Source organism: Typopeltis vanoorti, chromosome 6 (assembly GCF_054136105.1).
Source record: "Typopeltis vanoorti isolate ZY-2024b chromosome 6, IOZ_Tvanoo_1.0, whole genome shotgun sequence".
In the NCBI taxonomy this organism is placed as follows: domain Eukaryota; kingdom Metazoa; phylum Arthropoda; class Arachnida; order Uropygi; family Thelyphonidae; genus Typopeltis; species Typopeltis vanoorti.
This window is the reverse complement of record NC_143554.1, coordinates 6,238,031-6,253,709: the sequence shown is the minus strand read 5'-3', so window position 1 is coordinate 6,253,709 and position 15,679 is coordinate 6,238,031. Positions and strand designations below refer to the sequence as shown.

Genomic DNA, 15,679 nt, shown 5'->3' with positions numbered 1-15,679 from the left:
AACATTCTTAGTGCATTTAAATAGCCAACATCCAAAAATCCACTTTACAATGGAACTGGAAGCTAATAACTGTCTGCCCTTCCTGGATACACTTATCACACGTCTTCCAAATGGTTCCTTATCATTTTCAGTTTTTAGAAAACCCACACATACAGGGAGATATTTACACAAACAATCACACCATCCCCCCTTCTCAACAGTATGGTATTTTAAAAACGCTAACCCACAGAGCGAGAGCAATCTGTTCCAATGACAATGCTCTTGCTGCTGAACTGGCTCACTTACGCCACACCTTCTTGGCCAATGGCTATAATCCCCATAAAATAAACAAAATACTAAACGCTCCCAAGAAATCCCTCCCACTATCCACCACAGAGAACTACAACAAAACAGTCACCATCCCATACATTAAAGGCACATCCAAAAAGATTTCTAGAATTCTTAATAAACAAGAACTACGCACCATATTCAAACTGTGTGTTAGAATACGGTGCTCTACAAAGCACCCTGCTCGTATAATCAAGCCTACTACGGTCAAACAGGAAGAACTGTGAACATCCACATCAGTGAACAAAAAAGATACATCTGGAATTATCACTATGAAAAGTCTGACCTAGCAGACCATGCTTTGGATACCCCTGCACACAAGATCAACTGGAAGAAAACAAAAGTATTGCACAGAAGCTCTTACAAGTCGGAGAGATTGTTCTTAGAGGCAACAGAAACCCTGAAACACACTCAAATCTCAACAAATATGGCTGTATAAATTGCCTAAAATCTGGGAGACTCATCTTAAGAAAAAACTAGTACTGGTTTTTTTCTCTTTTTTAGGACTCTAGTCTTATGTGGTAGCGGCATGTTTTTTTTTTTTTTTTTTTTTCCAGAAAGAGGGTGCCAAATTAGGACGTTAGTCTTTGTGTTGCTGCTACAATTTTGTTTAACTAGTCTGTTGATTACACTATGTTGTTATAGTCTTGCATATTGTGACAAACTGTGTTTTTGTGCTCTGAAGATGCTGGTTATAACACCAGCGAAATATCAGCCATAAGTCAATAAATAATTATTTACTTATTATTCTGTGTTCTAATATATACCGTCAAAAAATAAACAATATGTATATGACAGTTAATGCAGAGCCACAGTATTGACACATGCATGTCATCATCCCTCTATAGGAGAGTGTGTAACATATAGCATCTATGCACAGCTAAGCAAGAACAATGTCCTCTTTGCAAACCCTGTGCTGATAAGAATGCCACAGTTTAATTTCAGGTTTAATCTGGTATCGCTTATTATTCTTCAAATTCCATTATGTCTGCCACTGAGATATTAATTTTTTCTTATTATAATCCACCTGTAATCCATGTATGAAAAAGGAAGATGATGGTATCCTAGGAATGAGCGGACCTAGTTGCAACATCTGCAGCTGCATTTCCTCTAATCATAATGTGGCTACAGATCTAATACAGGCAAACATCCAGATGGAGCCTCCTTATCTGATACAACAAATGTCTATGAGACCGCTGCATCTTTTTAGCATAGCACACTTTAAATGCTAGAAAACTTGAATCAGTGTAAATAATGCACCTTGGTAGACTTTGAACTTTATGTAATTTATAACAAGCTCTATGGCATGCAACTCAGTAATATAATTAATACAGTATGGTAAAATCTGATTAGACAGTCTGCTGTCTGAAAAGACAACTACAGATACCACGAGCAATTCTTAACTGGAACTCTGTATAAGGTACAAATTCAGAGTATTTTGCCTGTGTGTTTGAAAGAGATGCTGGAGATAGAAGAAGGGATGGAAAACATTTCACTAATTGGAACAAGTAATGGAAAGCAGTAGTGCCATAGTACATCCATTATTCTACTGCAGTATTTTACAGGAATAGTCTAAGTTATTTGAACTATTAAAAAAAACAACCAGAATTACATCTAAAGGTCAACAGCACGATGCTCGGTGTTAGTTACTGCACACAGAAATAAACTTAGTGTAACTAGCATTTTTAAAAGACAATTGCAACATACATACATTACTAACAAATGGAAATCTGTGCAGTCATTTTACAACTAAATGCAATTTTTCAGTTGTAAACACTTCACAATTGAAAGATTTAGTTGAAAGAGGAGGTCCTTTATTCACATAAAATTTCAATGTTTGACCTTCAGGTCAGGTTCAGTTAGGGTTTGGAAATACCTATCTGTTTAAGTTAGTTTCAGTTTGACTTTAGAACAGTTTCAGATTTATGTTCAAACTCGTTTGGTCTTTGAATGATGTATAAATATTGCAGCATAACTCTTTCCATTTTTATTAAGCAGCAGCAAGTCTAGATCTCAAACGTAGATTTAAATGTATGCGAGTTTCTTGATTTTCACTTTATTAAAGTTAATATAATTTCTTATTACCTCATTATTAAGATTTTTCTATCTATCCCATGGTAGATAGAAAAATCTTAATAATGACTACAGGTTTTTTATATCCTAGACATTTTTTTATTTCTCAATTTGTATTTATGACCACACATGCACACACCTATGGCTGATATGTCATCAACCTATTAAGCATTTTATATTTTTAAATTTCTATTGATAATCTATCCCCCCTCCATTTCTCTACCCATTACTTATCCTCCTCATTCTCCTAAGTTAAAGCACCTCTGTAGTGCAATTGAAAGAACAACAGTACATCGCACCCTTCGATTGGAAAAGGCCCAAGTTTGATTTTCATCATTGCACAATCCTTATGCAAGTATACTTGAGAAGGATTGTGGAAGGGAAGCTTGTTCTTCACCAAGCTTTCCTCTCATCATGATTTTCATCATGACAAGAGGAATCTTTATGTGGGAATTTTTCAACTAAAGGTGAGTTAGCTGATCTCATATAGAGGTAGAAGGATTTTTTATGCTGCATACAGACAAATTGGCCTTCAGAACACACACAATTTACAGACAAAAATATCAGTGGTGATGGGCAGTAGATGGTGTTAGTGTAGATGATGATAGTAGTGGTAGGATTAAGCGGTGCAGATGGAGAGTTGTTGAGTAGGTGCCCTTCCTTGATGAGTCTTTGGACTCCTTGGAGGTGTCATGAAATAATATTTTTTTTTTTTTTTGCTATCCTAACCAAGGTTACAGAGAATAACCTTTAGAATGTAGTTAAAGAGAATTACACCATGGCAAACTATTTACCATAACATGCTATTCCTGTAGTCCCTTTAAGTTCTCTACTAAGAGTTGACTGTATAAAAATTGTAATTTAATATTTCCAGATGGTAGTACTGCCTTGTTGTTCTGATTAAAATGATGATAAACTGTGAATGTTACTGCATATTTGCAATAATGTTGACAGTTTGTTATATCATTTTTTTTTTTGTAATAACAACAAAAAAAAAGTTGATAACAATTAAGTACATTCAGAATAAAGTTTAATCAGTTCATTAATGGCATTAATATCACTAGTTTCTATATAACGTAATTACGAACTCTCATAATTTCACTTTCAACATTCTTATTTCATCTTTTCAGTAGTTATGTAAACTGATTTTTTTTTTTCTACTGAACATATCTTTAACATATAATAAGAAAAATATGAGAACACATGTTACATTAAGTACATTAAATTTCCCACTATGATCCATATTTGTTAGAACTTCATTAAATATCCCAGCCAGACTAATTTTTTTCTAAGAGAATTCATATATCAATTAGAACTAATCACAACCAACTAATCCCAACCATAAGTCGTTATTAATTAAAGTTTTTTTTAATTAAGAATTTAGTTTATGTTGTCATTTCCTAAAAAATTAGAAGTATGTCTAACCAATGTATAAGCTTATCTACAAGAAGAAGTAAACCCAACCACATATATAATAGTGAGCTAATCATGCCACCTGAAATGAGCAACTTCAACAGGAACACATAATTAAACTCCATAGTCAACTCTTCAAAAGTTTGTCCAAAGTTAGAATCCTATATGAATTATTAATGAAGCAATTAAGGCTATGAGACCAGCGTATAATGTCTTAATTGTCATTCTTATGGTGTGCCTGTTTTGTGGGATGAAAAACCTAAGCTTCCGACAAGCATGACGTAGTGAAAGTACATTGTTCAACTGGAGCAGTTATTTTCCAAAGAAATGCCAAATAAATTTTGAAACTAAGTAACTGCTTAGCTAAATTCTTGGTATTTGAATTATAAAAAGGCTTTAAACATAAAATACAGTTGCAATTACGAATATTGCATCTAAATAAAACTTTCTTTAGTGAATTTCACAAAACATACTAGTGTTTCATGCAAACAAGAGGTTTAAGTGTGAATGTATTTTGTGCTTTATGTTATACTAGTGTAACATGTGGTACAAAACACAGCCTGGTGTGAATGGAGGAGCTCAATGGCACTGTTTTGGACAACTGAAAGGAAAGAAAGGACCTAAAAGAAGTAAATGGAATGAATGAACGATGCTGAATTGGAGGATGCAGGAGTTGAAGTTAGAATGGGATTGAGCAGTAGCTGTTCAACATCCACAGTACAACTTCATAACATTACTAATTGTCAAGCTTCTGTAAAGCAACATTTGGAAAGTTTTTGATGTTCTACAGAAATGTAAAAGCAGTTGGACAGATATGGGAAATTAATCAACAACTGCTCAACAGCAAATCTGCATACAATTCAGCTTGCTTAGAATCTCAACAATTTCAGCTGCACTCTGCGATAAAATAACTATTAATACAGAAATTATTTAGAAAATTTTATTTATCTACAAAAAAAAAATTAATCAAAACCACTTACAGAGATGGTCTTGTGTCAGGTATGTAGCGACTATAGCCAAGCCTGTTACTAATGAGGACATTAAATGCATGTCGTTTATATCCTTCGTCTTTTATATGCTGATCTTCAGGGCTTCTGATTACACTTAAGTGCAACAAATCACTAACATTCATCAATTTCTTATCATTGTAACTCTGATGCAATTGTATACTGTCATGATGCAGGTCATCTATTTCATTGTTATTAATCATATTTTGTTCTCTTGGGTATAGTGGATATTTGGAAAGGAAATGCTTGTGCCTTTTCATCTTACTCTTTTCATCACTCAATTCATCACTATCTAATGGTAATTTAATCCTTGGTCTTAGCTTCCATTTTGTATTTCGTTCAGATAAATGGCTAATGCTGGAAGTTCTTGAATGAAGGTACATGATCACAGCCCAAGTAAATGATGTAACAATAATACCAAGAAAGAAAGACTTATAGCGTAATGACATCATTATGTATAGAAAAATATAACAAAGCTCATATATACTATTTTCAGTTTTAACTGTAGATCTTCATGTTGCATCATAAAACATTCTATTCAGATAAAATATACATATACCAAATTTTATCTTGTCTTCCTCTTTCACATCTGAAAAATAAAAAATTTTAGGAAGATTCCATTACAAAATGACCTACTCAACATACTGTGACCATTTACATACAGAATCAATACACAAAATAATTTTAAATATTTTGTTATAGTTATTTTAGTCTCAAGCCATACTATAAATATTAAAGATAAATATATATTAAGACCCAGGTAACAAGAGCTTCAGAACAGTAGCATAAATTTACAAGCTGCTTTGTCTGGTTAGATCATAAATGGCTGTAGGTAGTTTCTGTTTTGAGCTGTTTGTTGTTTAGAGTATATTTGTCAGTGTCTTTGAACTGTGATTAAATGGCAGCCACTGTAAGTCTATTTGCTGACATTTTATTGTCCAGCCCAGAGCCATTCAAGGACTATATTTCGTACATTTTACACTGCATATACTACAAGAAGTGGCATGCAGTACTTGCAGTATGTCTGTATCCCGACAGAAATGTGACAGGTAAGAGACAGGGGAGTGCATGTATGCATGAAGAGGAAATGAGAAGAGCTATGCAACATTGACATTAGCACTTATTTAAGTTGCTACAGTAGCAGTGTGTCAGAAACAAGTGAATGCTGAGAGAAAGAGAGAGAGAGAGAGATGAGTAGTGTGATCCAGGGTGAGGAAAATGAGTATCACATGAAAATGGATATTGCATCAGGCAGTGTAGTAGATTTAGAGGATGGTAACAATTGGGTGGGTGGACGTTGAGCAGGAATATTGAGAGAGAGAGAGAGAAGTGGAATGTATAAAGAATGAGTTCAAAAGCATGAAAGGAAAGATTAGGAGAAAAGCTAACTGATGTGAAGCAAACAAAAAGGGAAGTGAGATAGAGTCATGGGAAGATAGAAGGAGAGAGAATAATGGAACTATCAAAAGGGACTGAAAGAATGGCAAGATAGGAAGGAGCTAGGAATGGAGAGATAACAGGAAGACAGGTAAGTGGAAGTGCAAAATAGAATATTAAAGGAGCACTTACCTGGAGGAATGACAGGGAGTGTGACTATGGCAATTAAAAGAGGTGAAAGAGTGAATGAGATGTGATGGTGGGTACAAATGATATGATATGTAGCATGAATTGAGTAGCGAGAGACTTCAGGTTTATGTTTGAGGTTGTAGAGCAGAAGGTGTCAGAGGGAAGACTATTATTATTTTTATTATTATACAGGTATCTCCATGGAGTCAGAAGACTCATTGTGGAAGATTCATTATTCACACATTAGCCATTACTTACACAATACTTATCATACTTCTCCTTACCCTCGTTTACTGATGAAGCATCCACAACCAACCCATTCACCATCCTACAAGTAAAAAATCTAGTCCTAACACCTTTGCTAATCACACTCTTACACAACTTCCACTGGTAACCCCCTTTCTCTCCCTTCTTGCCATGTACTGAAAAAGTCTTCAATATCGAACCTATAAAATCCCTTTAATAACTTAAATGCTTCTATCATGTCTCCTCTTTTTCATTAATCAGTTAATTTTTCAAGCCTACAGACCATCAATCTATTCTCATAGGGAGCCTTTCACAGACCTGCAACAATTTTTGTTACTTACCTCTTGATCTTCTCCACCACTTCTTATCACCAAGGAATCCAGGTGACAAGATTCATGCATAGTATTTCAGATATATGCTTATTAAAGCCTTATATAGAGGGATATATATATAAGGCTTTAATAACCTCTCTAACCCTGCTTGTCAGTGTGTTCTTCACCAACACATAATCTGATGTGCTGTTTTGGCTACCTTCGCAATATGCCCTCTAAACTTCAACTCCCTGTCCACAATCACACCAAAGTCTCTAGCCTCATCAGTTTTCCTGCAGTTCAGCTCCATCAATATAGTACACAGCTTCTGATCTCTTCCCAAAGTGCATAACCTTACACTCAGCCACATTAAAATGACAGCCATTACCTTTGCCCATATTACTAGTCTATTTAAGTCTTTCTGCCAGATCTCTGCATCACCTTCATTTACTATTGTTCTTCCCAGTTTAGCATTGTCAGCAAATAACTGAATATTTCCTGTCAAATCACTTCCTATATCATTGATATACAAATCAAACAGTAGAGGACCAAGTACTCACCCCTGCTGTACACCACTAGTCATTTGCCTTCTCCTGGACTCAACTTCTCCATAAATCACTCTTTGATATCTGCCCATCAGCCAACCTCTAATCCAAATCACCAGATTCACATTCAACCCCATTGCGCCAACTTATGCAATAGAGTTAGTTCTATGTGGAATCTTGTCAAATGCTTCTGCAGAGTCTAGTAATATCACTGAGTAGTCATTTCCCTTATACAAGTCCATTGTCACTTGATTATAAAAAGTAAGCAAATTACTGAGGCAAGACTTACCCTTCACAAAACCATGTTGTTCCATTATAAAGTATCATATTTCTATCCAACTAGTCCTGAATTCCCTTTCATCAATTTCTCCAATACCTTAACCATCACACCTGAGATGCTGATTGGCCTACAATTTGCTACTTCTGTCTTGCAAACAGAAATAGAAAATTGTGGACTATTTTGCCCTCTTTCCATTCCAATGAGACCTTCTCACTACTGAGGCTTAAATTAAACAGCTTGGGCAGAGGAGCTGATAATTCCCTTGCACATTCTCATAATACATGGCCAACCAATATGACATCTAATCCCATGCCTACATTTGCATTGAGGTTTGGCAATATTTTAAGCACCTCCATTTCTTCAACCACTATTCTCCTGTCAGTAAATGTCACATCTGGCATTGCAGTGACCACCTAGATGGTGCACCCCTGCAAAATGCTCACTCAGCATCATCCTTCCATAGTTATTCCTCCTTTTACCTGCCACATAGAAAAATAACTCTTTAAGGTTTCCTTTGACCTCATCAGATAGCTTTCACTCATAATCAGCTTTAGCTGAAGAGGCCAAAAGAAACATGTGGAACACACTTCTTGCCTGTGCTTTATACTGCTCATGGACCTAGATTTAGAAATTACCTAGAAATATGATAATGCACAGTTGAGAAGAGCATCAATAACAAATGGCATGATAATGAGAATGTGGCAAAAGAGAGGCTTGGATTAGGTGGATGCTTGGAGTGCATCTGAAGATAGAAGAAATCTGTAGCAAAGAGATGGACTGCATTTTAATAAGGAAGGACAGAGGCATCTGGGGGAGAATGTTGTTCTTGGGACAAGTGAGCGAATATTAGTGCAGGGAAACTAGAGTTGTAAGGGTGAATGAAAGCAGGGATGGCCTGTTGTAGGAATAGGTATTGAGGAAATTGGGAGAATGTATGGTATTGCACTGTCAAATAGAGTCTGCAAAGAATAACAATAGGTATAGTAATAATGATGATGCAATGATGTTTCTTAATACAAATGCCAGGAGTATCAAGAATAAAAGAGATGAATAAGTGGCAGTGATAGCCTCAGCCAGTCTGAAGAATATTTGGGATAAGTGAAACATGGCTGATGGAAGATGATATACTGACAGGAAAAGAAGTAGAAAGAGTATTGTGTATTTCAGCAGGATAGGAGAGGCAAATACTGTGGTGGAAGTTAAGTTTTATAATTTGAGAAAAGGCCTGATAAAGAACTGGCTCTAATGAACATTTATTGTTGTAGGAACTTGTGAAAAACAGTCTGGTAAACTAATTAAGTACATGTGAAGCAAACCATTAATTAGAATGAGTCAGTGAGAAAATGACTTGATAAAAGTAAATAGATCTCAAAGTATAGTTTAATTTAGAAGGCCTTGGATCCAAATAGTATTTATAGTTTTTATAGTTCTTAAATTAATTTTATTTGTGATGTATACAGCTTTATTTAGTTTAATTTTTTTTTTATTTGGTCTTGAGTCAATCATTTCCTGAATTCTACAAGAAATGAAGTTAAGGTCATTGGATAGGATAGAACTCTTGTATATTTACCTGACACTCAGTGTAAAGTCTCTTTCTATATAAAGAGAGAGAGAGAATAACATAATTGATGCAGCCGACAGGATTGGTTGTAACTAATGTAAAAAAAAATTCATAATTATAAATTATGTCTATTTTTGCATCAGAAAACACCAAGAAAGTGTAACCAGCATGGTAAGGAAGGCAAAACTTCAATATCAGAAGAGATTAGCCCTGAGATCCAAGGAAAATCTGAAGGAATTCTTTCATTATGTGGCCAGTATGAAGAGAAATAACTGCAGAAGAATGACACTGTTAAATGAAAATGGGAGTAAAGTGATTGATGTAAAAACATAGTGGGGGTTGTTTATCAAAGATGGACATCATGGTTTACAGAAGAGATAAAAAAGTTTAGTGAAAGAAAAGATAATCGCATTTTGGAAACATCTACAAAACAAATTGAATACCTTTTATATTTATGAAGAATATAAAAGTATATGAAATAAAGTAAATAATGAGATAAGGAAAACCAAACATTGGAATAACTACGCCAAAGAATTAGTACATGATTTTTATGGTGCTCAAAGAAAAATCTGGAGAATAATACAGCATCAGAACAAAGAATTAAATGGTACTATAAAGCTAAGAAAGACTGGATTAGATAAATGGAAAAATTATTTTCAAAATCTATATACAGAAAAGAACAAAGATAATATAATCAACCATAATGGTGTTTATGAAGAACATAATTTAACTTTGAAAAAAAAAAAAAAACCAGAAAAAGATATTGAACAAACTCTCAAAGAACTTAAAAATAGAAAATCAGCTAGAACAGAAAAGATATTGAATGAACTATTAAAATATGGAAAGAGAAACAATTAGCAAAAGAACCATGCAATTTTCTAAGTATAGTATTTAAAGAAAGAAAAATACCAGATGACTGGTATTTTTCTTTCTTTAAATAGAAAAATAAAAATAGAAAGAAGATAGGACAAATCCAGAAAAATACAGAGGAATAAATCTACTCTGTACAACATTAAATTTATGCATAAAATAATTGGAAATATAATATAAAATATAACTGAATTATTAAATGAGCAACAAGAATTTAAGAAAAATAGATCAATAACATATGAAATATTTATATTAAAGCAAATAGAGAAATCAGTTGAATATAATAAACCTCTTTATGCATGCTTTATTGAAAATAAAAGCATTTCAATAGAATACAGTGAAAAGATATAATAACCATATTAAAAATGAGAAAAATACCAAAACAAATTTTAGAGCTAATTAAGAATATATACACATATAAGAGTTCTAAATAAATATAGAACAAGGACAAACTGAAGAAAAAAAATAACTAAAAGAATTAAACAATGATTCATTAAAGACCAGCTTAGTTAATTTAGTGAACAAAAAAAGTACACAAAATGGAAAAATGTGGAATATTCATATTCCACATTTTTCTAAGAATAATTGGATATGTTGATGATGAATTTTACTAGAAGAAAATGAAGATGACCTACAAAGATTACTAAATACATTCGATAACTGGATGCATTTAGTAATGCATCCAACATTTAATAGAAATAAATAGTTATTGCATCACACAAAATGAAGCAGTAAAAGCTAGTAGAGAATCTGGATGTCTTAACAGCTTCATCTGGAAGAATAAGAACATAAGCAAAGAAACAAAAATAAGAATCTATAAAGGAGTAATTGGCCTAATACTGATATATGTAGCAGAAACATGTGCAGCAACTGCACATGTTTCTGCTGCAAAAATCAAATAAATCAATGAAACTACTGAGATGAAAATATTCATAAAAAACTGAAAATGTAACAGTATTAAACAAAATCCATGATTCACAAATCAGAGAAAATTGTAAAATACAACCAATAAATGACTGGATCCATATGGAAAGAAAAATGGAACAATCATATAAAAAGAATGCAGGATAACATATGGGCAAAGAAAGTGAAGAACTGGATCTCAAAGGGAAAAAGAAATAGTGGAAGGCCAAGGAAAAGATTTGCAGGATTCTCAGACAGTGGTATTAAGTCATGCGCTGTGAAGGCCTGGTCAGAGGATTGAATTCCAGATGATTGGAGTAGAACTCTCATAGTACCCATTTTTAAAAAGGGAAATAAAACTGAATGTGAAAATTAAAGATGTAATTCCTTACTGAGTGTTACTGGTAAGATTCCCTCCACTTCTTCTTCATGTAGCTTCCTCAGTGAGGGTACAGTACCATGTCCTTCCAGTTCTCTCTGTTGGTGGCTTTCCTTTTTGTTTCTGCATAGCCATGTGATCCTGTCCATGATCTTATATCTTCAAGGCATGTCCTTTGTTTTTTGCCTCTTGATCCTTTTCCCATAATTTTTCTTTCTAAAACTATTAGTATCCTCTGTCCTGCTGAACCTCTCGGTACATGTCATGCCAATCTCATCTTTCTCTGGATCATTTCCTGTAATAAAGATCTCTGTGGTTCTCATTCTCTGTAGGACATCTGTATTTGTCACATGTTCTGCCCATGAGATTTTCAGAGCTCTCCTATAGCACCACATTTCAAAGGCCATTATCTGTTGCCTTACTCTCTTCTTGAATATCTATGTCTCACTTCCATATGTGAAAATTGGCCACACTAATGTTCTTGTCATTCTTTTCTTTGTCTCGATACTCACAGAACTTCTCCACAACAATTTCTTTTTTTTTTTTTTTTTTTTTTTTTTGCAGCTCCTACTTAATGATACTACTTATCAATCAAGTGACCATGTAGTTAAGACTGCATGGTCACTTTCCCCAATCAGAGGCAACATAGACATCTTGATTAAATATAGCTCTTTGGATCCTATGACCAGGTCCAATGTTCTCCCACTCAGAGTCCCCTCCATCACGTTGCCTCAAGTAATTATCTCTCAGTAGGTATAAATTCCATTTCCTTCATGCAATCTATCGAAAGCCTTTGAAAATCTAAATATAATAAGTAAGCAGATTGCCAAAACACAATCTTGGCTGTCCATTGAGGAGGATTCTGCTGCTACCAACCCAGTTCTGAATCCTTGTCCTCACTTGCTTCTCCAACACCTTGACCATAACTCGAGACAAACTGATTGGCCTATAGTTCGATGACTTAGTCTTATCACCCCTTTTTATGAAGAAACAATTTTGCCATCTTTCCACTCCTTTGGAACTTGGTCTAACCTAAGGCATGTTAAAATGTAAATTAAACCTGTTGTTAACTCCCTGGAACATTCCCTCAAGACAAATGGTGATATAACATCAAGTGCTTTGGTCTTATTGAATTACTGACATCAAGTATACTCGATTCCTCATATACCTCCTGCTCACTCACCAATCATTGGTTCCTCACCAATTCCCACTGCTCTCAAGTTTTGCATTACGTTACAATCACAAGGGAATACTTCAATGAACTGCTCATTAAACACCTCTACTATATCCTCCTCAGCGTTTATTATTCTGTCATTATCAATGACCAACATCACTCTCCCATAATCATTTTTCTTTTAACTGGCCACATATTGAAAAAAACTTCCTAGAAGAAAGCTGATATTCCAAGATATCAGCTTTTTTTTTTAGCCTCATTTGCTAACTGTTGCTCATACCACATTTTTGCTACCCTTACGATGCAAGTCACCTTCCTTCTTTTGCTCTTTGTACTCCTCATGTAACTGATTATCTCCACTCATCTTGTGCTGCCTTCACAATGCCTTTTTCTTCCAGATTGCATGCTTCACCTTTTTAGTCATCCATTTTACACCCACCTTATTCAATCTCCTGACCTTTGGAATGCACTCAGTCATTGCCTCTACCAGATACTTCCTAAGTAGTTCTCATTCCATGATATCACTGCAAGTCACCTTCTGAGTTTGTCATAATCACACAACTTATAGTTCCACATATAATCCTTTTTCACAAAAGTTCTCATATGGCTAGCCACCACCCGAGTGATCCCTTCATGGTCATTTTCACCAACTAGAGGATGATGTTGCATTTCATTTTTACAATATCTTCTAATAAGATAATCAAACCCAAGACCCTTGATCCATGTGTGGCTTCTATTATGTACTGCCCAAGGTAATTGTCCCTTAAAAAACTCAAGAAATTCATTCTCTTTGGTTTCTATTGCTGTCTCTTCATTCTAGTATATATTATAATAACTGAAATCGCCCATTATGATCACCATTTTCTTATTAGGCAGTCAATTTACCTACACGTTTATTTTTTGCTGCCTTCCATATTATTTTATTGTTTTATTATTCTTTATTGTATTATTATTTTATTGATTTGTATTTCATATCAGAATCCTCTACTATTACAAACTTTCAGTTAGTATTACAGATATTATTATTATTATTATTATTTGACACCTCCAGGGAGTTCAAAGACTCATCAAGGGAGAGTGTGCCAACAGCATCGAATGACTGGTCCCCTTCCAACTACTAACCGCGTTCAAACTTACTTAACTGAGCCATTAGTAGCAGAGGCGCTACCAATCGACCAATCACACACACATACACACCAGATATATACTTACACATAATCCAGTGGAGTCTTCATATAAAATCTCATATTCTTAAAGCTGAAAATGTGATACATTATTGACTGCCACTGATTAATTTTCTTTATAGCCTGTATTAGGAAAAGAGTAATTTATTGCAGTCTTGATCTCTTCGTAGCTGAAGATTAATAAACAAATTTTATTAGGCATTTTAATTTCTTTTATTAATTATTTCTAAATAATTGTAGACATTTAAAATGTATTATAAATTTAAACATAAAAGAATAATAGTATTTCTTTGTCTATTGCAGGGGGTGGGCAAATTCTTCGGTAATAAGAGCTGTATATAATACATTTTTGAATGTTCAAGAGCTGCAGAAAATATTATTTTAAAATTGTATTTATAAATAATACAAAATACAACTATATAGTAGTCCTACTCACCAAAGAAGAATATGTTTAATCTCTACTTGTTGAAATTGATTGATTCTTCATTTGTGCAGTTAATAGTTTAAAATCTGGCTGGTAGGATGTCAAAGCTGTTCTAAGAAACTCGGTGAGGTGGCTGTTAGTGAGGATAGCATGATCTTTTGATTTGACAAATTTCACTACAGAGAAGAGAGATTCCCAGCAGTAAGTTGTCCCAAAAACAGAGAGTAGTCAGAAGCCAGTTTTCTGAAGATTGGGATGCTTTGCTTCTGGGATTTGTTTCCAAAAGTCAGTTACAGACGAGCTTTTATGTACTAGCTTCAAACCCACATCTTCCTGCAGTTCAATAAGCTCTGTCTTTATTGAAACAACATCCGGGATAAAAGGTGCAACAACAGGACATCCATCGTTGATGACATCAATCACAAAAGGATTCACAAGAAATTCAAAACGCGGCTTTACCTTTTTTAGTTTCTTAAACCTATTCTCAAAATCATTATGAAGTGTTTCTAAGTTTCGTTCGTATTGTTTCAGTTAAAATCATCTTCCCATTTCTTGTTTGTATTTCCATTTTATACTTTTTTGTTGCTCGGTCATTTTAAAGAATGGTTTTATAACTTTCACTAAAATCAATCTTAATTATTTATTAATCAGTAAAGTACTTATCTACACTAAAATTCACAAGTTATGTTCCGCTACTACCACAAGCACATAACTTGTGTGTACTGCATGAAGAGTGATGACGCAGAGTCCAGGCAACAGAGGCAGTGGGTAATGCAACGATCATAGTAGTCACTTTTGGAACTAATTTTGGCTGGAGCGACACAGGTCATCAAATGTCAAAACACTTTTTACCAACCAAATACAATAATAAAATCCACATTAACAACCATTTTGGCCGGTACCATTTAAAAGCTAAAAATGTAAAGTTTCAAGATATGTTTTTTTACTTATATTTAAAGCATTTACGATATAAAATATTCTAACATCGGTACATACTATACTGCAGCTCAATATTGTCTCGGGAGCCACATGCAGATTGCGAGCCGCAGTTTTCCCACCCCTGGTCTATAGCAATCTTCAAAATATAAAGTTAAATTTGCACTTTTAGATGTAGGCTTTTGTGGTTAAGCAGTTTTGTAGGTAGTTATCGGTATTGAGACCACATAGTGATATAAAGAGTTTATTAAAAATAAACAATTAAAAAACCTGACAAGTTTTGAGGGTCGTAAGACTTACATCATCAAGGGTAATGGTACATAAAAGTTTTACACAATAAAAGCTTCTTCTTTTCAGCCATTTTTCTGTCCACTGCTGGACAAAAGCCTCCTCCAGTTCTTTCCACCTTTCTCTGTTCTTGGCAATGGTTGACCAATTTTCCCCAACAAAATTTGACAGTTCATCACTCCACCTTCTTTT

At 34.3% G+C, this 15,679-nt stretch overlaps 1 protein-coding gene across 3 annotated transcripts in view; it reads right to left on the bottom strand.

The window, feature by feature from the left end:
- LOC150105262 (polypeptide N-acetylgalactosaminyltransferase 11-like) overlaps window positions 1–15,679 on the bottom strand; it is a 220,800-nt gene that overhangs the window by 172,289 nt on the left and 32,832 nt on the right. The window contains exons 3-4 of one of the 3 annotated variants that reach the window (XM_090394656.1): window positions 13,868–13,962; window positions 4,794–5,409 (exon numbers count right to left, since the gene is read on the bottom strand). In XM_090394656.1, the coding sequence (XP_090250782.1) occupies window positions 4,794–5,272 (479 nt within the window). In that variant the 5' untranslated portion in view covers window positions 5,273–5,409; window positions 13,868–13,962. Of the gene's footprint in view, window positions 1–4,793; window positions 5,410–13,867; window positions 14,010–15,679 lie in introns of all 3 variants that reach the window. The other 2 variants (XM_090394655.1, XM_090394657.1) reach the window with 2 other exon arrangements.